The sequence below is a fragment of the Phascolarctos cinereus genome, unplaced genomic scaffold, assembly GCF_003287225.1.
Source record: "Phascolarctos cinereus isolate Bilbo 61053 unplaced genomic scaffold, phaCin_HiC Scaffold_1;HRSCAF=81, whole genome shotgun sequence".
Classification (NCBI taxonomy): Eukaryota; Metazoa; Chordata; class Mammalia; order Diprotodontia; family Phascolarctidae; genus Phascolarctos; species Phascolarctos cinereus.
In genome coordinates this window covers 102,248,583-102,275,430 of record NW_027555514.1, presented here as the reverse complement: position 1 = coordinate 102,275,430, position 26,848 = coordinate 102,248,583, and the positions used below count along the sequence as shown (strand labels likewise).

Here is a 26,848-nt window from a genome sequence, read left to right as displayed (position 1 = left end):
ATAATAATTCTATGGTTACCATACATAGTAATCCTACCACTGCCAGGGAGCTAGATATTTTTTTCTTTCTAAAATGAGAAGAATTTTTGACTTTTCAATATGCACATATGTTGGCCATAATGTAGAACCTTCAACATATAAATGGATCTCTGGTCTGATTTATGTGGGTATCCTCAACCAAAATAAAGATCAAAACCCATCTATATGTGTTATTCTGTGTGACTCCTGTCTACATCTTACCATTTTTCTTGCATAAAGGATCTATGCCAGAGTGGCACAAGACCTTGCTAATGGTTATCTCTCCCTCTGACTACATGAGCAACCCACTTCCTTTTTTTAATCATACATCTAATGACAACTTGTATACCAGTTCATTTACATTAATTCATTTTTTGTGATATATTCTAGGCTATCTACACTGACTAGGAGCCTCTGAATGGCTCTTTAGGTAACCTCTGCATTTGAATCCTTAGCGTCTATGGTATTCTATGTTTTGCAGCCATATAGTCTCAACCAAGGAGCATTGAGATTAAAAGATGGAATTTTGTTTCAGCAAGAAGCATAGGGTGATTATCGATAAAGTACCACAAGACTTCTGGTGCCAAGACAGCGGAGTGAGTAAGGAACCCTTTGAAGCCCTCCCAAATTCCGCTCCAAACAATTTGAAAACCACCTTAGAATTGATCTAGGAGCAGGGAAGTAGCTTACCAGTATGGCAAGAAAGATTGGTCTCATGAGGTAGTAAAGGAGCAAGGTCCAAGAGCAGAAGCAGCAGGCAGCCTCACAGCAGAGGGCCTATAGCAAGGCTCCAAGCCTGGTACAATCCACCACTGAGGCCCTGCCCTCCAGTAAACCAGCAGCCAGCCCCCTATGCAAGTGAGCATCCTGAGCTGTGCTGCTCAGGCTCAGGCCACCCCAATGACCCCACCTCCAGCACAAGCCACCAGCAAGGCCTTAACCCCATTGCTGACCAGCAGTGAAGCCCCACCCGAGGGCTGGCCAACAGCAAGACCACACCCCTAAGCCTGCCAGGGAAGAGACCATGTTTCTACAGCAACCCAGCAGAAAGGCCCCACCCCTGGGGCAGGCCAGCAGTTAAACCCCATACCCAGGGGGGGCCAACAGGGAGGCTCCACTCCCAGTACAAGCTAGAAGGGTAGCCTACCCTCCAATGAAAGCAAGCAGCTAAGCCTTGAAGTCCAGCAAAAGCCAGCAGTGAGACCCTGAGCCCCAGTACAAAAAGCTTGGGACAGCACAAGACCAGAGCCCAACTCTCGCATAAAAACACCAAGTCACAAAAAAGGCAGAAAAATTGAAAAACAACAAAAAAGAATTTGACTATAGAAAGTTACTATGGTGACAGGGAGGATCAAGGCATAAATTTAGAAGAGGGCAGTAGTGTCAAAATGGCTACATGTGAAGTCCAAAGAAAAAATGTAATTTGGTCAGGCCCAACGAGAATTTCTGGAAGAGCTTTAAAAAGATTTTAAAAAGCAAATTAGAGAAATAGAAGAAAAATTGGGAAAAGAAATGAGAGTAATTCTGGGGGGGGAAGAGTCAATAGCATGGGAAAAGATATACAAAAATTTACCAAGGAAAATAACTCCCTAAAAAGTAGAATTACCAAATGGAAAAGGAAGTACAAAAGCTCACTGAAGAAAATAATTGCTTAAAAATTACAATTGTGCAAGTGGAATCTAATTACTCTGAGACATCAAGAAAAAATTTAAAAATAAAAAAATTTATAAAACAGAAGAAAATGTGAAATTTCTCATTGAAAAACAACTGACCCAGAAAATAGATCTAGGAGAGATAATATAAGAATTATTGGACTATCTGAAAACCACATAAAAAAAAAGCCTAGACAACATCTTTTAAGAGATTGTCAAAGAAAACTGCCCTGATATATCAGAACAGAAAGCAAAATAGAAATTGAAAGGATCCATCGATCACTGCCTGAAAGAAATCCCAAAATGAAAATTCCCAGGAATATCATAGCCAAATTCCAGAGCTCACAGATCAAGGAGAAAGTACTGAAAGCAGTCAAAAAGAAACAATTCAAATACTGTGGAGCTACAGTCAGGATTACACAGGATTTGGCAGCTTCCACATTAAAGAACTAGAGGGCTTGGAATATGATATACCAGAAGGCAAAAGAGTTGGGATTATAACCAAGAATCACTGACCCATCAAAATTGAACATAATCTTTTAGGGGGGAAATGGATATTTAATGAAATAGAGGACTTTCAGGCATTTATTAAAAGAACAGAGCTGAATAAAAGTTTTGACCTCCAAATATAAGATGCAAGAGAAACATTAAAAAAGTAAAAAAGAAACAAGAAAGAGAAAATGTGAGAAATTCAATAAAGTTAAGCTGTTTATATTTCTAATATTTGTAACTCTTAAGAACTTTATTACTATAAGAGCAATTAGAAAGAGTATATATAGACAGAGGGTGTAGATATAAGGTAACTTTGATGGGATGATACCCCCCAAAAAAAAAAAGGGGTGAGGAAGAAAATTGCACTGGAAGAAGGAAGGAGGGAATTGAATGGGGTACATTATCACACATAAAAGAGGTGTGAAAGAGATATTATAATGGAGGAGAAGATGGAGGGGTGATGGGCAAGCTTAAAGCTTATTTTCATCAAAATTGTCTTAAAGAGGGAATAATATACACACTCAGTTGGTTACAGAAATCTATCTTACCCTATAAGGAAGTAAAAAGGGATATGGATAACAGAGGGGGAGGGAGGGACTGATGATAGGGAGGATAGATTGGGGAAGACAGTGATCAGAAGTAAAACACTTGTGAGGAGGGAAAGGGTGAGAAGGTAAGAGAGGGGCAGGGAGAAACAAGGAGAAAATAGTGTAGAGGGAAATACACAGTTATCATAACTGTAAATGTGAATGGGATAAAGTCACATATAAAATGGAAGCAGATAACAGAATGGATTAAAAACCAGAATCCTACAATATATTGTTTACAAGAAACACATTTGAAGCAGAGAGATGCATATCTCTCTGTGCATACAGGGTTACGGTGAGGGGGCTGGAACAGAATTTATTATGCTTCAGATGAAGCAAAGAACGCAGGGGTAGCAATCATGATCTCAGACAAAGCAAAAGCTAAATTGATCTAATTAAATGATAAGGAAGGAAACTATATGTTGCTGAAAAGACCACAGACAATGAAGTCATATTAATACTAAACATATATGCACCAAATGATATAACATCTAAATTTTTTGAAGGAGAAGTTGAATGAGTTATAGGAGGAAATAGATAATAAAACTATACTAGTGGGGGACCTAAATATTCCCCTCTCAGAACTAGATAAATCTAACCAAAAAATAAACAAGAAAGAAGTTAAGGAGGTGAGTAAAATTGTGAAAACTTTAGATGTGTTAGATCTCTGGAGAAAAATGAATAGGAATAGAAAGAAAGCAGTACGTTGCACCTACACAAAAACTGACCATGTATTAGGACATAAAAACCTCACAACCAAATGCAGAAAAGCAGAAATAGTAAATGCATCCTTTTCAGATCATAATGCAATAAAAATTATACTCAGTAATGTACAATGGAAAGAGAGATTAAAATTTAATTGGAAATTAAATAATCTAATCCTAAAAAATAAGGGTCAAAGAACAAATCATAGAAACAATTGATAATTTCATTAAAGAAAATGGCAACAATGAGACAACATGCCAAAATTTACAGGATGCAGCCAAAGCAGTACTTAAGGGAAAATTTATATCTCTAATTGCTTACATCAATAAAATAAAGAAAAAGCTGATCAATTAATTGGCCATGCAACTAAAAAAAATTGAAAAAGAACAAATTAAAAATCCCTATTAAACACCAAATTGGAAATTCTGAAAATCAAAGGAGGGATTAATAAAAGTGAAAGTAAAAAAAACCCATTAACTAATAAATAAAACTTGATGCTGGTTCTATGGAAAAAAAAACCCAATAAAATAGATAAACCATTGGCTAATTTCATTTTAAAAAGAAAAGAAAGAAGAAAACCAAGTTACTAGTATCAAAAAAGAGAAGGATGGATTCACCACAAATGAAGAAGAAAGTAGATGCTATTATTTTCTCCATCTTGCAGATAAGGAAACTGAGGCAAACAGAAGTTAAGTGACTTGATCACAGTAACATGTCTAGTAAGTGGCTCAAGCAGAATTTGAATTTAGGACAGGCTCTGGGACACTACATTGGCTATCCTCTATGCCAGTGGCAAGCACCTTTAGCAAGCATAAACTTCCCTGTTTTACTCCTTACTTTATAATTAGAAGATCACCAAAGCAAAATTAATTGTTGCAACTATCAAGAAATCTTATATGATCTTAACAAATACATGGGAGACACTTTATTGGAGGAAATGGCCAGTGCCATTGACATTTTTGGAGCCATTGCTGCCATCATATCTTCCCCATCACTGAAGAAGTAGACAGAGGCCACAAAAGATGGAGAGCCATTTTGCATTGACCAATGAATACGTTACCTTTTGGCCAGCCTATTGGTGATAGACATCTCCATATTTGACCGGTCTATTCCTCAGAAATATAGACACGGTCTATCACTAGTGCCCTTCTCAAAGCTTTTGCAGTATGATGAAATTTTCTAGAGCTTACATTCCACTGACATGGTTTTCAAAAGCCAAGGTCTCCTCATGCCATCATGATGTTTCAAAGCAGAACAATTGTGAAGGAGCTAAAGATAACAAAAGATAATTGCATTAAAAGTATGAATGATACAATAGATAGTCACTGAAGCCCAAAGTCCTACTAAGAGCATGACTTAATTTCATTTAGTGTCTTAAGTAGAAGGTTAAGTTCAAATAGGAGCCTTACATGCCCAGTCCACTTCATGTTACATGCCTTGTTATGTATCTAGTTCACTTCAATGCTGACCAGCTTTTCTTTCAATAGAACTGCTCCAATAATGTCTACTGTCTGCTGAATTCATTCTGCTTAGCCCATTGCTGGGGACTCCAATTTCATCTCTACTCCTCCCTACTGCCTTTAGGTCCATGATGGAATGGACAAAGTTTCAAGACACTGGGATTCTAGTTTCAGCTCTGCCACTTACTAGCTGTATGACTGAGAATTACTCATTTCACTTGTTTGGGCCTCATTTTCCTCATTTGTAAAATGAGATGGGATTAAATTCTAAAATTTACTTTTTATTACTATCTTTTTTTACAACACCATTTCTGAAAGTATACCTCCCCCTCACCTACCCAAGAAGCCAACCTTTGTAGTTAAAACAAAAAAAAAAAAGGAAAACAAAATAACTCAGCAAAATCATCACATCAGAGTCTGATGGCTTATGCCAGATTCTCCACTCACAGTCCCTCATGTCTTCAAAGAAAGGTAGAAGGACATATTTTCATCTCTTCTTCAGGACCAAGCTTGCTATGGAGTTGGGCCCTCGATGATCTCTGATGTTCTTTCCAGTTTTAAAATTCTGTGATTCTACTTTCTGGGTCAGTGATTTCTTAGTTCACATCTACTGCTTTCAGTTTCATTTCTTAGTCAGTTGCCTCAGGAGAATTTTGGAATTCCTTCTGACAAGACAGGGATTAGTTACTTTTGAGGTCTTTCCTCTCACAAAGTTGCCATCACAAAGGATTTTCCACTCCCTGATCTTATCCCTATGGTCCTGGCCATACCCAGGGCACAAGCCCTTAGGAGCTGGGGTTTTGTGTCCCCACACATGGAAGTACATTCCTCTCTGAAGTTTCACTTCTACCCTGTGCTTCAGAGTATTCAGCTCCATATTCAGAAGGGATAACTGACATTTCACCCAGTCTTTCAAACCTCCCCAGACCGGGCACCCTTTAACCCAAGGGACTCCACCTGAGCTATTCAAAGGCTGACAAAGCATACAGACTATTATTCCTCAGTTTACTCAGTTTAGATTATAGATACCCATAAACAAAGTACCGGGTACTTTCTCCCTCCCCAAGAGAAACTGTAATACATATGAGCAGCATGTACATATGACTTAAGGCCTGCCTTGAATTCTATCTATGACCTTTGGGGTGAGGAGGCAAGATGGAATACAGAACTCAAGCTCAGTCTAACAGAATGTACCAATGTTATTAACAAATGTTATGTTTTTGTGTTATGTTAAAAAAAAAGAAAGCTATGCTTTTGTTAGGAAAAAAACACTACTGGTGGGAAAGCATTTTTTATTTTCTATGTTTCACTTAAAAATACATGTAGAAAGCCCTATTCAGCTAGGTAGAGTAATGAATAGATTGCTGGGCTTAGAGCCAGGAAGACCGAAGTTTGAATTGAGCCTTAGACACTTAGCAGCTGTGAGACCCTGGGCAAGTCACTTAACTTCTGTCAGCCTCAATTTTCCCATCTGTAAAATGACAATAATAATAGTACCTTCTTCACAGGGTTGTTGTGAGGATGAAATGAGATAACTTAAAACACTATGTAAATGCTCCTCTATCATCTTTGTCATCGTCATCATTGCTGTTAGTTCTGGTTGTTTGAACCTTGAGGCAGAAGTCCAGGTACCACTTTTGTACATGGTAGTAGTAAACCTGAACTGCAAGTCAGATATCTTGGGAATAAACAACTTCATGAAAGCCTCACAAATCCCAGGCTTTAAAGTGACTGCACACATCCCAGAGGGTTGATGACTTTATAATGGGATGACAAGACTGATTCTCATCCTTCTTCCTCAGTCAGAGACTTAATGCAGGGTCTTCAGCTGCTGCTGGCAAAACCCTTGACATGCGATCAGGTCTGTGGCTAATACATGTTAAACTACAACTGACCCAATCGGGCCTTTGTACAACAACCTTTATAATGTCTGTCTCAGAAAATCTCTGGAAGATTCATCATTCTCCCCAGGTCCCAGCCTGACTTTCGGCCTCTAAATAAGAGACTTCATTCTCTTTCTCTACTACTGACATTTTCTCATTTATGTTTTTGTATTTTTCCCTTTGTTTCATGACTGGGTACACTTTCCTTTCTCTCTGTACATGTATCCCTACCCAGCCAAGGTGAGCCAAGTACAAGAACTACCATAATGTGCTCCTTGTTAAGCCCCCAGTGCATTCTGGGAAAGGAGGTCATAAGACCACACCAAGAGAAGCTGGTCATTTAAGGAGACTTAGCCTTCGTCCCAAGAGGAAGCATGGAATAGTACATAGTACATATATGGACTTGAAGACAGCGTGATCTAGGTTGTGAAGTCCAGCCTGGGACATATACTAGCTATATGACCCAGGCTAAGTCTTTCAACCACTCAGTGCCCTTAGGTAAATCTAACACTATGAATTTTATCGCACTTACTCATTTACATTGCTGGAGAAGAATATTCTCCACTGCAGTTCTTCCATGTATGAAATCATAGATTCCCTCCACCTCCCCCAGAGCCAGCTAGAATTTATATAATATTTTAAGATTGGTCCAGTGCTTATAAATTGGATCCTCACAACAACTTTGAAAAGTAGGTACTATTGTTATCCCCATTTTATAGAAGAGGAAATTCAAGTAGTGGAGGTCAAGTGACTTGCCCAGTTAGTAAGTGTCTGAGTTGAAGATCTGAACTCATGTCTTCCTAACTGCAGCTACTGTCTACTCTCCACTCTGCCATCTAACTATCACAGTTTTTGTCAAGGTTTTGGTAGTGAGGTTTGGAATAGTCTCAATGAGGCAGATTCTAGACTAGAGCAGGGGTTCTTAATCAAAGATTCATGAATAGATTTCTTGGGGTCTATGAACTTGGATGGTAGAAAAAAATTACATTTTTATTTTCACTAACTTTTAACTGAAATTATTTATTTCAATTGTGAATTTTTAAAAAATTATCCTGGGAAGAGATCCATAGGCTTCCTAAAACTGTCAAAGAGCTCCATGACACACATACAATAAAGGTTAAGAACCCTTGTCATCCTAGAAGGCTTGTCTCAGATTTTGTGTAGTATGTCAGCATTTCCTCTGTGAAGCCCCATGAATTATTCAGAATATCCCCTAATAGTTTGATAAGACTGTAGAATTGTAACTCTAGAGCTGGAACAGACCTCAGAGGTCAGCTGGTCCAAACCACCCATTTTACAGATGGGGCAATTGAGGCCTAGGAAGTTGTAACTTGGTTGATATCTCACAGGTAGTAAATATCAGAGGCACAATTTGAATGAATCCCATTCCTCAACAGTATAGTGGAGTTCCCTAACTTTGGAGGTCCTTTATGTCACATCTCTCCCATCCCAATAACATCATTTACTTGCACTCTACTTCAGTGGAGAGTGAAGTGGAATTAGCAACTAGGAGTCTCCCAAAGCCTGGAACCATTCCACATTTGGACTTCAGTGTCTCTTTGTATCCATCTTCACCCTGGAGACATTCCAGGGCTCTACAGACCTGGTAAATCAAAATGACAAACTGCTGGACTTTTAGATTCAAACATGGATTAGTTGAAAGGACACTAGACTTGGAGTCAGAAAGACCTGGAGTCACATCCTGCCTCAGACACTAGCTGTATGACTCTGGACAGGTCACTTAACCCCCCAGGAACCCAAAAACCTAATTAACTAACCCTGGTCTATTTGTCTTGTCTCTCTCTGTTTGTCTCTATCTCTGTCTGTCTCTGTCTCTCTGTCTCTTTCTGTCTCTGTCTGTCTGTCTGTCTCTTTCCGTTTCTTTCCATCAGTTCTGCATTTATATCTGTAAAATAAGGAAGTTGGACTCATTGATGTGTAAGGTCTCTTCTAGCTCTAAATCTATGAAGCTATGTGGTAGTGGAAAAAGATGAGGACTAAAGGGCTGGACACTCTATTGTACAATAAGCAATTTGGGAAGGATTGTGGTGACATCTCCAGACAGAAGGAAATTTATAGGAGGAGCTAGGGTGGGAGGAGAATATGAATTCATTTTGCATGTGTAGAGTTTCACTTCCTAGCACTATCTTATGTAAATGTAGAATTGGAGCTTGGGATGAGAGATTGGGGTTGGCTCTATCGGCTTGGGAGTTATCTTCATAGAGGTGATAATTGAAGCTACGATATTTTGAGGCTAGAGAAAAATTACAGGTTCATAGGAAGTTGGGTGAAAAATGACTTGGCAACACTGTTCCTTCTAATAGAGTTAAGCAGTAAATGGATAACCATGCAACACAAGGGAAAAAACTAGGAAGACTGAACAAATGTGTAGAGAGCTTTGGATTGTAGTCAAAACTTAAAAACAAATGTAGTGTGAGTTCGTAACAGAGACCAGGAACTGTCAGTGGTTCTGAACCTGCCAAAGCAGCATGGCTACTGTACATTTGCTGAGAGCTGTCCTTGCCCCAGTAGGGCCATTGTTGTTATGTTTATCCAGATGAGGCTGGAGGACTCAGAAGCTGGTCAAGATACCACCAGGGTGATGAGAATAGATCTCAGGCTAGCCTTCAGATAGGCTGAGGATCCACACACCTCTTCCAATAGAGGGATCAGCCTGGAGAGGGGAAAGAACCTGTCACAAATGATATAAATAATTGTTATTGTGCCGCATGGTAATTAGGAATAAATAGCAAGCAGTTCATGTAAATGACTGTAATTAGCATTACTTTTACACAGCCAAACCAAGCATTTTTGGGATTAGTTTGTGGGAGGAGAGAGGGAACTGTGTTCAACAGGAAGTAACCCTGACTCCTCTGCAAAGCCTGCATATGTAAACCAGGCAGATGAGCCTCCCTCTTTCTCTTCTGTGGGAATCTACAGCCTGAGTATTGCAGGAGTGGAACCGTATTTTTTCCTTTTTCTCTCCTCTCTCCTACCGGGGCCACCCATCAGCCTACTCACTTGACAGAGTGAGAGCCATTAGCCACTGCTCCATCAGCCCCTCTCCTTTTATCTTCCTGCCTTGCCCCTCTCAGGGCTTCCTTGAATTGGCATTCAGCATTCAATGAAGCAGGGCACAATTCCCACAGGAGCAGTGTGGAGGACAGATGGAAATGGGTGGGGAGAGAGATCTTCTGCCATAAGCTAAGTACTGATGGCACTTAAGCCAAGTGCACCCTCCCCTATCTCTAACTCCAGTATTATAAGACCTCAAGTTCGAGGTCATTCAGTTGAACCTTTTAATTTTATAGATGAAGAAATGCAGGTTCAGAAATTTGAAATGATTTGCCTAAGTTCGCATAGATATTATTAGCAGATCTGGTATGCAAACTCAAATCTTCTAACTCCAAACCCATCACTCTTCCCACTGGAATAATCAGCATATGCCCTGTATGCATGTTATGGTCATGAACCTCCATAGATTAGCATGGTAATATTTGCAAAATTGCATAGTGTTCATATAACTCCTTTTGTGCCCCATCCCAGGACATAGAAGGGCAGTAGCTAAAAATCAGTGAGCTGTAGGCTGCCCCAAATGGATTTGCTTCTACTTGATTCTGGACTGTGTTTGCAGGTACATGTATTCTGGACGAAGGGGGATAAATTCTGGGTTGAGGTGACCAGGAATTGGTAGGGGTAAAGTGAAGGAAATTTGGAGGGGGAGGAAAGGATGGGAATTTGGTTAGTGGTGGAAGGAGCAGGTGAATGAAGGAACGCTGATAGCAGTTCAGACATGCCCCAAAGCATAGAAGTATAGATAAGGTGACCCAGAAGGAAGCAGAACACAATGCCAAGTGTAACTGAGAAGTGGTATCCATTCTACCCTTCTCCAACTAGTGACAATGCCACAGCCAGATGATGTCCCTCCTCATCTGTGCCCCAAACAAGAAGGTTGCCCAAGGTTCCATATCCCAGCCATGTACAGGAGGGTTGGCTGAGCAACCATGCCAAACCCTCCACACTTCTGGTCAGTGAGGTGTGGAGTGGAGCTGTCTCTGCAGTTTGATGGAGAGAAGGGGACTTCACGGGTCATTTGGGTGGTCACAATGACAGATGGGCTGTTGTGTGCATGAGAGAAAAGGGCAGTTAGAAAGCATTGTTGAGTGAGAAAAGGAAACATGCCTACCCACAAACACATATACATACATACCAAGGGGCTGGTCACATTGCTGAGAAGCCCCCAGGAGATGTTATAGGTTCATAGAATTCAGAGTTTAGAAGTCATTTAATCCAACATTCTCATTTGACAAATGAGGAAACTGAAGCCCAGAAAGGTTAAATAATTTGCCCGGGTTCACCTAGCTAGCAAATGGAAAGACCCAGACTAGAATGCAGTGTATAAAGGAGTTTTACCAAAACCAGCTCTCACTTCTATGAGACCACCCCAAGCTCATTTGGGATTCCCAGTCACACCTCTATAATTGCTATCACGATGTTTTTGTCAATGAAGGACAATATGTATCTGTCTGCAATGGACAAAATCACTACATTCTGGATGGATGGAGAGCATCTCCCATCTAGTCCCTATACCTGCTATGGGACCTCCAAGCAACATAGCTCCTCCAAATCAAAGCAAAGCTCTGCACTTCTCTCTGTGTGCCGTAAGATTCTGGTTCTAACTCTTGGTTGCATACTTTTCCGCTCCAGATCTGCGCAGAATGACAGCTGGCTTCATGGGCATGGCAGTGGCGATCATCCTCTTTGGCTGGATCATCGGGGTGCTGGGCTGCTGCTGGGACCGAGGCCTTATGCAGTATGTGGCAGGGCTTCTCTTCCTCATGGGAGGTAAGCCTTCTTGCTTACAGAAATGAGGTGCATGTTTTTTCTGTTGATAGTAATCATAGCTCATATCTATATAAAACACTTCAAAGCTTGCAGAGCATTCTAAACATGTTATCTCATTTTATCCTCACAACTCTAAGGAATAGAGGCTATTACCACCCCCATTTTACAGATGAGGAAACTGAAGCTGAGGAGGTTAAATGACTTGCCCCCTGCCATACAACTAGCACATGTCTGAGGGAGGATTTGAAGTTATGTCTTCCTGACTCCAAATTCAGTGCTCTGCTCACACATCTAGTTGCCTATAGAATACCTCCATTTGGGAGAAATCTTTAGGTCTCCATTAGCTTGACTCCTGGAAATATAACTGGATATCATGTTGGACACTATGACCTGAATCAAACCTTTCTCCAGATATAATTTATCCTTTGAGTTAGGGTAGGCCTCCTATAACCAAAAGCCAGAGAAAGCCTTTTGACCCCCTTTTCCCTTCATAGTTGCTCTGCCATAGTTGGCTAAGTAGATGTAGGGCTGGGTTAGGGACAATAGCCCAGCCCTAGTTGATATTCTTAACAGATGTGTGGAAGCTGGGGCTTAACTATGTTGGTGCAGGAAATACAGCTGAACAGGTCTACTTGGGGACCAGGACAGAATCTTTTTCCTAACTATGCATGGTTGAGTTTCTATAAAACTCTATTTCATCTAAGAACTATTGTACAGGGACTTCTGTGGCAGGCCTGCAGGGCTCTTACTGTTCCTTCAGTTCCCAGAGAGTCCAGGTGAAACTTCTACCAGGAGGGTGAGGGTAGGGGGACTTTATATGGAGTCCAAGTCCCAAGTCATGTTACAGGGTGGAAGTGTTCAAGGGGGAAGGTGAGAAGTACCTTCTCCTTCTCATACAACCCTTGTCATCCACCATGGCTATATCTTTATCCCCATCTTCTCAGTTCCTCTAACAGCTTCATTACAATTCTACTATGAAACTAGGCTATATAGCTCTTGAATCTTGTTCTATGTCCAAATGCTGTAGAATGGGAGACAACTCTCTGAGGGATCCTCCCAAGGGCCTATGGCATCAGGGATAGTCAGATAGTGAGCCCAGGTTTTCATCTTTTAATAATGCTTCTCATGGGATAATGAAATCCCCAAAATGAATTCTGAGCTCTCCCCAAACCACCTCAATGTTCCTGTGCTCAGGTCAAACCAGAGATACGATCTCATACAACCTCCTTCAATAGCTCAAATGACAATAACAACTCACCTTGGTAGCGTGCTTTGTAGTTTCAAAGTCCTTTCATGTACATGGTCTCATTTCAAGTATACATTTAGAGCCAGATGACAGAGGTCATCTGGTCCAGACTTCTCATTTTATAGATTAAAAAAAAACAGGGACTCAGAGAATGTCTGTGGTTTTGCCCAGCTGGCAGAGCTAGGTTTTGAATGTAGATCCTCTGAGCCCAAATTTAGCACTTCTCTTTAATACGTTCATATTATTATCCACATTTCCCAAGTAAGGAAACAGAGATCTAGAGAAGCTAGTGACTTTCCCAAGACTGTACAGCAATTAAGTAAGAGAGCAGGAGTTTGAACCTTAGGTCATAAGATCATAGATTTAGAACTGGTAAGGACCTGACAGGTCATCAAAGGACACCTCCTTCATTTTACAGAGAAGGAAACTGAGGCCCAGAAAAGGGAAATGATTTGCCCAAAGTCACAGGAGTTGAAGCTGAGATTTGGACTAAGTGGACCCCAAATCCAAGAGTCTTTCCACTATGTACTCACTACATATAAACACTTATATGGTCATTTCCAAGTTGCTGTCCTATCCATGTATAATTGGGTACAAGGGTGATAATTGTGTCCAGAGGGATTTCATCCAGATAAAATGAGATAATAAATCTGAAAGTGCTAGGTAAATATGTTTGTTAACTATACACTTAAATGGAGAGACCTGGTGCTTAGTGTATTGCTGATTAAGCACATAGTGGATGCTTAACAAATGCATGTTGACTACTCACGGTGGCCAGAGAAACAATTAGGTTTTCAAGTTTAAAGTCACCAGCGCCGAAAGCATGGGCCTAAGAAATTCTAGATGCTTTATACTTATAGTTCTATCCCCACTGTCTAACTTCACCAAACTAACCGGCAGTCAACATTTAAGTGCCTTCTGTTTGCCCAGCACTGTACCAGGTACTAGGTATAAAAATGTAAAAATGAGAACGCTTGCCTTCCAAAGAGCTTATATTCAACTAAGGGGATGCCACCTGTACTGAAATAAGTAAATTCAGAAATATGCAAATAATATATAATGACTGAAAACTAAAAAAGGGGTAATCAAGAAAGGCCTCTTGAAGGAGGTATCACTTCAGCTAAGCCTTGAGTGAACTTACATAAGGCAGAGGTGAGGAGGGAGAGCATTTATTATTTCTAATACCAAATAAATGTTGGTAAGTACATGAGAGCTACAAATAAAGTGCTATGTGAATTCTTTTTTTCTTTTCTTTTTTTTTTAAATTTTATTAATTTTTTTGATTTATCAACAATCACTTCCATATGCTTTTGAGTTGAAAATTTTTCTCCCCCTTCTCCCCCCCCCACCCTCCCCAAGACGGCGCACAATCTGATATAGGCTTTACATTTCCATATCCATGAAACATATTTTCACGTTAGTGAAGTTGTAAGTAAAAATTAAAACCCATAGGAGGAACCATCAGAAAGATGAAACAGAACTCAACAGAAGGCAAAAATAAGTGATAGTGATTCAACTTCCATTCTTTCTTTGGATGTGGACAGCATTTTCCATCCTGAGGCCTCTGGAGATGTCTTAGATCCTCGTAATGCTGAGAAGGGTTCAGTTTAACAATATTAGTCATTGCATAATGTGGCTGTTATTGTGTACAGAGTCCTCTTGGTTCTTCTCACTTCACTCAGCATCAGACCATATAAGTCTTTCCAGGTTTTTCTGAAGTCTGCCTGTTCATCATTTCTTATAGCACAATAGTATTCCATTACATTCATATACCACAACTTGCTCAGCCATTCCCCAATGGATGGGCATCCTCTCAATTTCCAATTCTTTGCCACCACAATAGAGCTGCTATGAATATTTTTGTGCATGTGGGTCCTTTTCCCATTTGTTTGATCTCTTTGCTATGGGAATTCAAAGGAAGGAAGCCCAATTTGGGGGCAAACCCTGTAGGCCAAGAAGGTCCCATCTAGCTCACATTTATCCCATCCAACCTACAGTCAACCATCAACTTTTCCTCAGATCCTGTGATAGAAGGAGCTACTACCAGCAAAAGGGATTAGGTTGATGAATGAGGTAAACAATTGGAATGAGTCACAGCCAATGGGGGAACCAGAATGCATCCCACCGTCTATTTGTACTGTTCCTCTTCTCTTCCTGCCATACCGCACTCTGCTTTTTGGCTCTCAGAGCTGGATGAAATTCAGAAACTGATGTGAACAAATGTGTTATACCCATCACCACGGAGCCCTCTACAAAAGACAAAGACAAGAGGCACTCTCCAGTTGAGGTGTGAGTGGAGCTTGAAAGAAAGAAGAGAGAAAAGGATGTATTGGAAATGCTTTTGGAAAACAAGAGCCAGTGAGTCTTGGATGTGGAGATGGGTGTTAGACCCTACGTCAGCTGGATCAAGAGTTTGTTCACTGTGATACTAGATGTATAAAACACAGATTCTGCATGCATCCACGCTGCCCTGCCCAGGCTGGGGGGCCTCAGGAAGAGTGGCTTAACCCCTTCAGGTACATGGCAGAAGTGTCTCGTGGGGGCAGTAGATTACACCTGGGATTGTATTCTATAAGATGGATCTTGCAGAATTGAGCTTAAATTGTTCTTTCAGTGCCTTCTTTCCCAGACCAGATTTTTAAATAGAATTTAAGCTAACACACTGAAACAAAGCTGTTTTGGATAGCACCCAAGGGTGACACTAGAGAGGGCAGACCTATCTTTATCTCTAGAAACTCCCTTTTATCCAGACGGGAGGTATCTATCTTCTTATTTGGGCGGCTAGTTGGTGCAGTGGATGGAGCACTAGGCCTGGAGTCAGAAACACCTGAATTCAAATCTGGTCTCAGACACTTACTAGCTATGTCACCCTGGGAAAGTCACTTCACCTGTTTGCCTCAGTTTCCTCATCTGTAAAATGAGCTGGAGAAGGAAATGGCAAACACTCCAGGATCTTTGCCAAGAAAATGCTAAATGCAGTCATGAAGAGTTGGACACCACTGAAACAACTGAATAACAACAAAATCTTATTTGACCTGGTGACCATCCCATGTTATTTAACATACAAATTGTTCATCTATGACCTGCAGGATTCCCACCATTCCAAGAGTGATCATTGAGCTAGCCTTTCTTTGGCTGAGTCCCTACCTCATCATATGACCTTGCTGATACCAGGGTGAAGTAATCAACTGAGGACAGTTAGCCCTAAAATGAAGAAGAAATGCAGACGATACTAGGACATGCGGTACTTCATGCTCTTCTGATAGGTGTAAGATCTTTGATTTGGAACTGGAAGGGATTTTACTGCTCATCTACTCAAATCCTCTCATTTTACAGAAAAGGAAACTGAAGCCTGGAAAGATTAGGTAACTTGCCCAAGGTCACTCAGGTAAGATGGACACAAGCAGGATTTGAACCCCAGTCCACTGATTGATAATTTGCCCCTCTTTCCACTCTAACCTGCTGATGTCATATTCTTATTTGGATCTTGTCTCTATTGGCAAAATGGTAGAATGGAAATAACAGTAGACTTGGAGTTACACTTTCACTTACTACATGTAAACATTGGCAATTCTGTTTGGCTAACCAGTGGAGAGATGCTGGGCCTGGAGTCAGTAAGATCTGAGTTCAGATCTTGCCTCAGACACTTACTAGCTGTGTAACCCTAGGCAAATCACTTAAACCTCTGTTCGACCCAGTTTCCTCAACTGTAAAATAGGAATAATAATAGCATCTACCTCCCAGAGGTGAGGAACAAATGAGGTTGTGTTTATAAAGTGCTTAGCACAGTGCCTAGCATATAATGGATGCTAAATAAATGCTTGTCTCCTTCCTCCCTTTCTGAGGCTCAGTTTCCCAGTCTGTAAAATAGAGATCATAATATTAGAATTGCTTTTTTTTTGTTATCATGCTATGCCGTTCTCAGCTCAGCATTTCTTGCCCCAAATTCTCTCTTTGAGTTTCAAATGTGGATTTTCAACTGTCTCCAAAGTGGGGTTGGTGGTCTATGTGATCAGCTAATGTGGGAAGATGGATCATACCCCACCCTTCCTACAATAGCCAGTGGTGGGATTTGTCTCCTACACAACCTGGGTTCAAATCCCTCAGAAACTTAGTCATCATGTGACCTTGGGCAAGTCACTTAACCCCACTCACCTCAGTGTCCTCAACTGTAAAATAAGAGAGTCGAACTCAATGACTTTTAAGGTCCCCTTCAGCTCTCAATCTATGAATCTGTGATTCAACCACACCTTGTCACCCAACACTCCCTCTTTCTTCCCTCCTCCTCTGTTATGTAAACTCTTGACCTTGACCTTCTAAACTGGGTTTTGTCCCCTCGGAGCAATTATAATCTAACCACTCCCCAGGTACCCACAGGAGCACCTGCAGAAGTACTAAAGTGAAAAACCTGGCCTGCCCTCCAGTATCTGTTGTTGTTTGGTCATGTCTGACTCTGCGTGACCCCAGTTGGGGCTTTCTTGGCAAAGACATTGGAGTGGTTTGCCATTTCCTTCTCCAGCTCGCTTTATAGATGATGAATTAAGGCAAATAGGGTTAAACGACTTGCCCAAGGTCGCACAGCTAGTAAGTGTCTGAGGCCAGATTTGAACTCAGGAAGATGAGTCTTCCTAACTCCATGCCTGGTGCTCTATCTACTGAACCCTGTAGCTAGGATAAAATGAGTCACTGGATGATCAGACATAGTTGGGTTAGAATATTCATCTCACCTCACTGTTCTTTTGAACTTCCCTGTTTCTCTCAAGGACACTACTATTTTTCCATTCACCCAGATTCACACCCTCAGTGTCATCTTCAGTTCCTCACTTATTCTTACACCACATAACCCACAGTTGTCATATCTTCTCATTCACACTCCAATACTACCTTTTGTATACTTCCCTTTCTCTCAGCTAACACAGACATCATGCTAGTTCAGCCCCCCATCATCTCTTATTTTGCCTGCTGTAATAGCCTCCATATTGGTCTCTCAGTCTCAAGTGTGTCCTCTCTCCAACATCCTCCACATAGCTTTCAAAATAATTTTCCCGAAGCACAGTTCTGACCATTCCCCTACTCAGTAAACCCCAAATGGCTCCCTTTATTATTTCATCTTCAATTCATACCTTTTTAAAACTTTCCCTTTTGTATAAATTTCATGATGCATGGAATTATTTGTACAGTAGGGCCTATATGTAATTTACAAATAAATAAATATATGTTGGGATAGAAGTACAAAAGATTTTTACTCATAGGGTTTTGTGATCACAAATGTTTTGAAACCACTGGCCTAATGGACCATAGGAAGATCTTAGAGGTAGAAGGGACCATAAAGGCCAACTGATCCAACCCCATTATTTTATAGATGGAATTATCATGTATCTCTCACAGTCTCCCTTGTGGCATAGTTATTTGTGTGCATGTCATATCTTCCTGACAATATTGGAAGCTTATTGAGGGCAGGAAAACTGTCTTCCTCTTCTTTGTACCTCCCTCAACTCCTAACGTATACCTTACACATCACAGGTGCTCAATAAAAGTTTATTGAACAAATGAATGAATTTATAGTGACGGGCCCTAAATGGTTTGATACTTACCTCCCCAAAAATCTGATCTGTAATTGAATGTTGTCACTTCTTATCCAGTATCTAGACTGCCAGGGTCTCTATAGACCCTCTAAAATGAAAACTGGACGGGAATGAGAACTCCCCTCATTTTACAGATGAGAAATTAAAACCCAAAAGATTAAGTGACTTTCCAAGATCACAGCCATAAGTAATATGAACCCAATCACTAGCCTGGAAAAATATTAAATTATGAATCCTTGACATATTGAAATGTAGTTCCCCAAAACTAAAGATCTCTAAGGTTTTTACTAGCTCTAAATCTTAAGAACTTTCATTCAGCTGGCCCTACTCTCAGGGTAGAATTTAGTAGGTCTTAAAGCACCAAAAAGAATTAGAGCAAACCCAGTTCTCATGCGGGTGAAAGATCCTTTTCATCCACTCAACCATGTATATTTCTAAAGCAAATTTGGGGTTCAGTCAAGGCATTTGTATGGTTTATGGGCTTCATGGAATGAATGAATTTAAAAAGCAAGCACTAGGGTTTTAAGTAGAAAAAGGGAAAAAGTCCTTGCTCTTTAAGGAATTCACATTATTATTAAGAAGACAACAATAATAAAAAAAGAAGAAGAAGAAGAAGAAGAAGAAAGAAGAAGAAGAAGAAGAAGAAGAAGAAGAAGAAGAAGAAGAAGAAGAAGAAGAAGAAGAAGAAGAAGAAGAAGAAGAAGAAGTTCCGCTACAGGGCAGATACAAAGGACTAGAAATCCTAAGGGGGCTGGAGTTGTGGAGGTGACAAGAACTAGGGGCTCTGTTGGTCACACAAGCAACAGTCCCAGTTAATCAGTTATTTGCCATATGCAAGTGTCCAGCGTGAAAGTGATAAAACCTGATGATACCCAGAGTTACTCATTCTTCTTTCATATAGACACAGCTTGAGTTCTAACCATAGGTGGAAGGATAGGGATGGGGAGTAAGGGAAGAATAGATAGGGAAAAGACAACCCTGAAAACCAAAGGGCTCTGAGCAACTGCTGTCTTCTTGTATGAGAGTTCAATTTAATTGAGAATCAGGGAGTGAACTTGTTGAAAAGTCCTGATCTACTGACACCTGTCTTTGCAGTGAGAACAGCAACACTTAGAGATAATTAGTTAAACTGCTATACTTAAGTTAAGAGGCTTTGAGTGCCAGTTCAGAGATTGACACACAGGATTCCTGTGGGTCTAGCAACAGTGACATTTCCATATTTGAAAGAATAGATGCATTTAAGGGGAAATAATGGCTGTTACCATTATCTATTCACTAAAAGACAAGAAGTCCATTGCTACACAAGTTGTAATTTTTATAATGTCCTCCACTGACTGATAGAACTGGATTTGTTTAGCCCAAGGAAGAGTAGACCTGGGCAGGATATAATAGTTATCTTCAAATATCTGAAGGTTGTGGAAGAGGATTTGGTCATGTTCTACTCGCCCCAAGGAAGAATGAGCAGAAGCCAAAAAAAGAGAGAGATTTCTATTTGATGTAAGAAAGAACACCCCAGTCACTTGTTCTATCCAAAAGTATACTGAGTTGCCTTGAAAGAGTGAAACTGGTTGGTTATGTTGTAGATAGGATCCTTCTTCAGCTATAGATTGTTCTAAGAGCTTCAGAAGACCCCTCTGACTATGAGAATCTGTGATATGTATGTGTGTATGTATATAGCTATATATGCATATATTATATAGAACATCGTATTATATATCATATTATAATAATGTAATAATATCTAACATAATATATGCATGTATTATATCTAATATCATGTACCATATAATATGTGCATATATTTACTACATTAGGATGTTACTGAGATACAGCAAAATGGAAAGAGGACCAGCCTTAAAATCAGTAGTCTCTGGGTTCAACTTCTGACACATATTTGCTGTAAAACACTGAGCAAGTCACTTGACCTTTCAATGCCCTAGGCAACAACTGTCTAAGACAAAAGTTATAGAAGAATTGCTGATCTGTATTAGTGGAGGGAACTGGGAATCTCCCACACAATGAAATTACAGGTCTAAATCACACACACACACACACACACACACACACACACACACACACACAGAGCTCCATATTCCCATTACTAATCCTGAATATGTACTGATGATAGTTTCTACACTATAAAGGGAGAAAGTATGACTGGAGAAAATCAGAAGGCCCAAATATTCTGTCAAGGGAGAGCCAGAATTACAGTACTGTGCCAGCCATGAAGGTGCCAATCAACTGATAAGAGAAGGAAGAAATTTGTTCCCTCATGGAATAAATGTCCACCAAGCTCCTTTGCAGCTCTAATAGTCCATGGTTCTAAGTGGAAATAGTAAGGTAAAGTTGGGGTCAAAGACCTGAAGACTACAAGCGGTCTTGGCTTAAGATTGAACCAACAATGCCGAGATGAAAACAGAAGGAATTCGATTCACAACTTTGCCTCCCTTCTGGTACGAAAGAGAAGTTGCCAGAGCTATCCTTTAGTCTGCTCCAGATTTTACCACTTCCCTGGTTTGGCAAGTGGGTAGCTGAGCCCTATCAAATAACCAACAACAAATTATTTAATTAACACTCAACCTGAATCTCCAATAGGGGATTAATTAGACAAGGTGGCTCCCTGAGGCTAGGAGGCTGGGGGTAGAGTGGGGTAAGGAGTTGGATGCCATCCCCATTTTGGCTGAGCCCTCAGGGGAAAATCTAGCCCAGACTGGCATAGCCCTGGTGCCAGTACAGCTACAAGAGCCAAGTGCCTTCTGGTGACTCATCAACACTATCCAGGAGCCCAGGGAACAGAATGACACAAGTGACAGATAGCACAGAGCGCATGTGGATTTTGGAACTCCCAGTAATTCACTGGTTGGGTGTGCATCAGTGCCACCTAATGGATGCAGGTCTATGTATGTACTGAATGAAACTAATCTCACGGCTCCCCCTTCTTCCCTCAGCAGAGACCCGCAAGCACATGCATAGACAAAGTTGTCCTGGGGATAATTTGAAGAGTGGCTAAGGTACCATCTTGAGAAGGTATTTTAGTTTAGTGGAGCAGGGATTCTTGGAGCTCTCCAAAGTCCAAGTGGATTCTTTTTATAGCAGTGCCTAGTACTGGAAACTCCTTTAAACTTCTCTGTAGGTAGCATCACTCTCTGTGCTGATGGTACCCCAATTCTGTTCTTGGTGACTTGAATTCTCCTTTCCAAATTTTCAGCAGGTTCCAGCTACTCCATAGTGTTCCTGTTATATCCCTCCATTCTTTTGTTTCTTCCTTCCAACATACTCCTCCTTTTCTTCTCTTCACCACCGCCCTTTGAAAACCTAAAGAATGGCAGATGGGTGAGGGTCATGATTAGATTTGGAGGTTTGAGCAGCACTGGTTAATTGAAAACTGCTTCAGAGCAATGCTGAAAGCCTGAAGGATGCCAGTGGCTTGTGTCAAATCAGGATTTCCCTGAAGGCCAAGTCATATTAAGGATATTTATGTGGTGTAAAATAGAAGGATGGAGTGCAGGATTTTTGCCAAGGAAGATCTAGGAAGCATTGCTGGGAAACTGAAGGCAGGAATCAGACATTGGAGAAATCAATGATACAGAAGCCAAATAAAGAGCTATCATAACCGGTGGATACATTTGCAGACTGGGGATGGGGGTGGGATGTGTGTTATTCTTATTAGGTATTAGAAGAATAGGTGATTCTTCTGTGTAGGCCTTACTTTTGGGCCTGTTCAGACCTCTGTTAACATTCAGATTCTTGGTTGTCAGGGAGGCCTGGACAGAAATTATTACATTTTCTTTTCTCCCTATTGTCCCAGTCATGTTGGGAATGGAGGGCTACTCAAGGAACATTGACTAAAGTGTCCTACTGCTAAATGATTTACAAACTAATGGGGCCAGAATGTCTCAGAACTACACTCAGCCTTCTTCCAGCCACCAGCATGGAAGCCAGAGGTCCTGGCACAGTAGTGAGATATCCTATGATCCTCCTTAGAGCCAAAAGGAATCTTTGAGGTCATCTGGTCCAATACCCTCATTTTACAGATGAATAAACTGTGACCACCAGAGGTTAAGTGATTTACCCAAAGATACATGATTAACACAACAGAGCCAATATTTGAACTCAGGTCATTTCATTATAAGTTCTTCAGTTCCATACTGAGATACTTTGCACCTCATTCCTGCTTGTTTGAATGAGCCTGTTTTATTTATATAGGGGCAGACCCAGCAATTTATACCCATCTAGGAGCAATGCTTGAAAGGATTGAAGAGGCAGTATGTTTCTTGCATAGAGAAACTGTTTAAAGGAAGTAGGAATGGTTTCAGGCCTTCTTGGAAAACAGGATGACAGCCCATCTTATGCCTCACCTACTCTTTCTCTTCCCTAAAGCACTGGTGAGAAACATGTCCAGAAATGCTTCAAATTCTTCTCAGGTACTAGATTCCAGGCTCCGATTTTCACAAGTTTGAGTTTGTGGGGAAAAGAAGAGGGGAAGGAAGCAGAATATCTAGACTGTGTGTGCGTGTGTATATGTGTGTGTGTATGCTGTGTGTATATATTTATATATGTGCCATTACATGTGTGTATGTATGTATATGTGCATATAGTTTGTGACATCCTCCCCACCCACAAACACACAACTAGATATTTGGTATTGGCAAATATAAAATAACAATCACCCTAGAAGTAGAGTTCATTGAGAATTCTATCAAAAACCAACTAAGATTAGCTCTGGCTGACATCTCTTGTTTATAAATATATTCAGTTTCACTGTGCAAATAGTTCCCTGAGTAAAATTTGGCTAGAATTTTCTGCCACTTGACCTTTTGATTTATAAGCTTATTTTCAAGAACTAATTAGGACATTCCATCTCTAATGGAGAGACAGCATGGCGTGCCAGTTAGAGAACTGGCCTCAGGTAAGGAAGAGCTGGCTTTAAGACCCACCTAACCTACATACTAACTGAACTAAATGACTGGGCAAGTCACTTAATCTATCAGTGTCCCAGGTGGACAACTTTCTAAGATTGGCTAAGTCAGTCAGTAGGCATTTATTAAGTGTTTACTCTGTGTCAGATACTATGCTAAGCCCTGGCCATAGAAAGAAAGGCAAAGCCAGTCCTTGCCTTCAAGGAGCTTATATTCTAATGGGGGAGACAACAACAAAATAACTAGGTACATATAAGATAGATATAGACAGATATCTATCTATCTATCTATCTATCTATCTATCTATCTATCTATCTATCTATCTATATCTATATTTCCAACCTCCTTGACACTTTCCCTCCCTGCCCCCTCCATGTTCTCCATTGTTCCTGGATGGGGTGTGTCAATCTACTGCCCTCTGATCCCACTGAAAATCTCTGTAACTTTCTAGACCAAAGTGACCCACCTTGGCCACCACTACCCTAAGAGTGTTTGTTTGTTTGTTTTCGCCATTATAATACAAGCTCCTTGAGGGAAGAGACATTCTTCATTTTTTTTTGTATCCCCAGTACTAAGCTCGATGCTTGGCACATAGTAAGCACTTAATAAATGTGGGGTTTTTTTTCATTTCTTTCTACTTCTGTCTGAACACATTTACATACATATGGTGAACACTTGAGTCTCCTCAAAAGCCAACAGGATATCAGGCAGGGAAGGGAAGGAAGAAGAGAGTAAACAAGATGGGTGTCTTTCTGAATTAATTTGTGTGTATATGTACGTATGTATACACATATGTACATATACATACATACATCTAAATACACATATGTAATATATATTAAGTACCTACTATATGTTGGTGGAGGTACAAAAATAGGGGTCCCTGCTCTTATTTACCATCTAGCAACCAAACATACATAAGAAACCATAACATAAAATAACTAAAACAGAAAACTCTTATTTCCTAGCATACAAGTACACCACAGTTACCAAGCACATGTTATTTTTGCAGCTGCTACACTGATATCAGATCCCTCACTAACCCTGAGGGCTTCAGGTGGAAAAAGGATTAAGGGGAAAGGAAAAGATGTAGCAGGAGAGAGGGGCAGCGAGGTGGTGCAGTGGATAGAGCACTGGCACTGGAGTCAGGAGGACCTGAGTTCAAATCTGGCCTCAGACACATAATACTTACTCTGGGCGAGTCACTTAATCCCAATGGCCTCGTAAAAAAAATAAAATACAAAGATATAACACGAGAAGGAAATTAGGAAGGAGGGTAGTCTGACTCAAGGAACCTTTCTGTTATTAGAATGGGTGTTACCCTGCAGATTGTGAATTTCTCTGTAGGTTTTCTTCTGACTATAGATTGGAAGCAGAAAGTCTCTGAATGAGTTGGTGATTTGATTAGTATTTGATCTCCATGGAAACTTAGATGATCTCAGAGGAAACTTCAAAAGCGTTCCTCCCTATAGTTTTTCCGGGCTATTCCTAGACACACTTTCATGCTTTAGAGAAAGGAAAGTTGTCAAGGTAAGCCCTTGAAGCAAGTCCCAAAACACCATAAGGAAACAGTGGTGTCTTTGGCAAAGAGGAAAGCCCTTGTTTTAGTAGGGTTGATAGCTGTTCCCTGGAGATAATCAAGAGGAGCAGTGGATGCAAGTGTGAGAAATGCTTTATCACATCCTGTGTGTGTGTGTGTGTGTGTGTGTGTGTGTGTGTGTGTGTGTGTGTGTGTGTGTGTGTGCCCCTGAGTACTCTGGTTATGTAGGTCAGTTAGAAGCTAAAATACCTCTGCTACTCATAAATCACCCAAGCTAACCTCATCATGACCTGCTTCGGGTAGTAGAGAGACAAGGCTGGTCAAGACCAATATAGCATCAGAACCAAGCCAGAACTAGGGAAGATCGACAGAACATGCCAGATAATGAGCCTGTAAGAAAAAGATGACAACCAGGGGATCCATTATTATACCCATTATCATAGTCTGAAGGGAAATGCAATATGGCACAATGAGAGAGAGAGAGAGAAAGAGAGAGAGAAGGAGGGAGAGAAGGAGACTGAGAGAGACAGAGAGGGAGTCAGAAAGCACTGTGAACCTGGAGTGAAAAGACCTGAGTTCCAGACCCACTTTTGCTATTTACTATCTGTGTGCCTATATGTGAGTAATCTAACCTATTCAAGCTGCATCTTCGCCATCTGTAAAATGAGGGTAATTATATTTCCGCTACCTACCTCACAGAGTTTTTAAAAGGCTTGAATGAGCTATCAGTCAATTAAAATTCATCAAGTGCCTACTATGTGCAAATCACTGGGTTAGGGACTGGGGATACAAAGACAGAAGTGACTGGCCTCAGCGAGCTTGCATTCTATTGTTCTACTGGAGAGGACATAACCCATTCTCAGATAAGTAAACACCAGATATATGAGAAATGAATACAAAGTGAAACCGGAGAAATTGGGACAGTTGTCTTGAAGGGAATGGCACCTCAGCTGAGCCTTGAAGGGAGCTAGAAGTTCTAGGAGGCAAAGGTAAGAAGGGAGAACATTCACAAAATCAAAGAAGTTGAGCTCTGGAAGGGAGGAGGGGCAGCCTGTGCAAAGACAGAAGGTCAAGCTTCAGGAATAGCAAGCAGACCAGTTAGGTCAGAACATGGAGTGCATTAAGGGTAGTAATATGTAATCAGCTTGGAAAAAGCTGAGGCCAGATCATAAAAAGCTTTAAGAGCTAAGCAAAGAAGTTTGTATTTTATCCCAGAAGCTTATTGAGCAGGGGTGTGACATGATCATATCTGAGCTTTAGGAATATCAGCCTGGAAGCTGCTTGGAGGATGAAGGAGAGGACTGGAAGATAAATTAGGAGGTTTGCACTAATCTAAGGAATTCATGGGTGGGGAACCTGCAGCCTGAGGCTGTATGTGGTCCTCTAGGTCCTCAAGCTCAGCCCTTTGACCGAATGCAAACTTCACAGAACAAATCCCCTTAATAAAAGGATTTGTTCTGTAAAACTTGGACTCAGTCAAAAGACTACACCCAGGGACCTAGAAGGCCATGTGTAGCCTCGAGGCCACAGGTCTCCCACCCCTGGGATAAGGGATAAAAGTCTGAACCAGACTGGTGGCCATCAGAGTAGAGAGAAGGGGACAGATTCAAGAGATGTTAAGGAGGTAGAAGCTATAGCACTTGGGAACTGTTTAGGTATGAGGAATAAATGAGTGAAGAATTGTGGAAGATTCCTAGGTGGTGAAACTAGATTACTAGAAGAACAATGTTGTTCTGGACATGAACAGAGAAATTAGGAGGAGACGTGGGTTTATAACTAAAGATTCATTGAGTCTGGGACAGTCTGAGTTTGAGATGCTAAGTGAGGACCCATGGAGATAGCCAGCAGAACTAGAACTCAGGAGAAAGTTGTTAGATGGTTATATAGACTTGGGAGTCTTCTGCAGAACTGATAAT

General features: G+C 40.8%; 1 protein-coding gene across 1 annotated transcript in view; it reads left to right on the top strand.

The window, feature by feature from the left end:
* Positions 1–26,848, top strand: part of TMEM178B (transmembrane protein 178B) — a 444,158-nt gene that overhangs the window by 383,577 nt on the left and 33,733 nt on the right. The window contains exon 3 of the mRNA XM_020998127.2: positions 11,505–11,642. Within this exon, the coding sequence (XP_020853786.1) occupies positions 11,505–11,642 (138 nt within the window). The remainder of the gene's footprint in view (positions 1–11,504; positions 11,643–26,848) is intronic.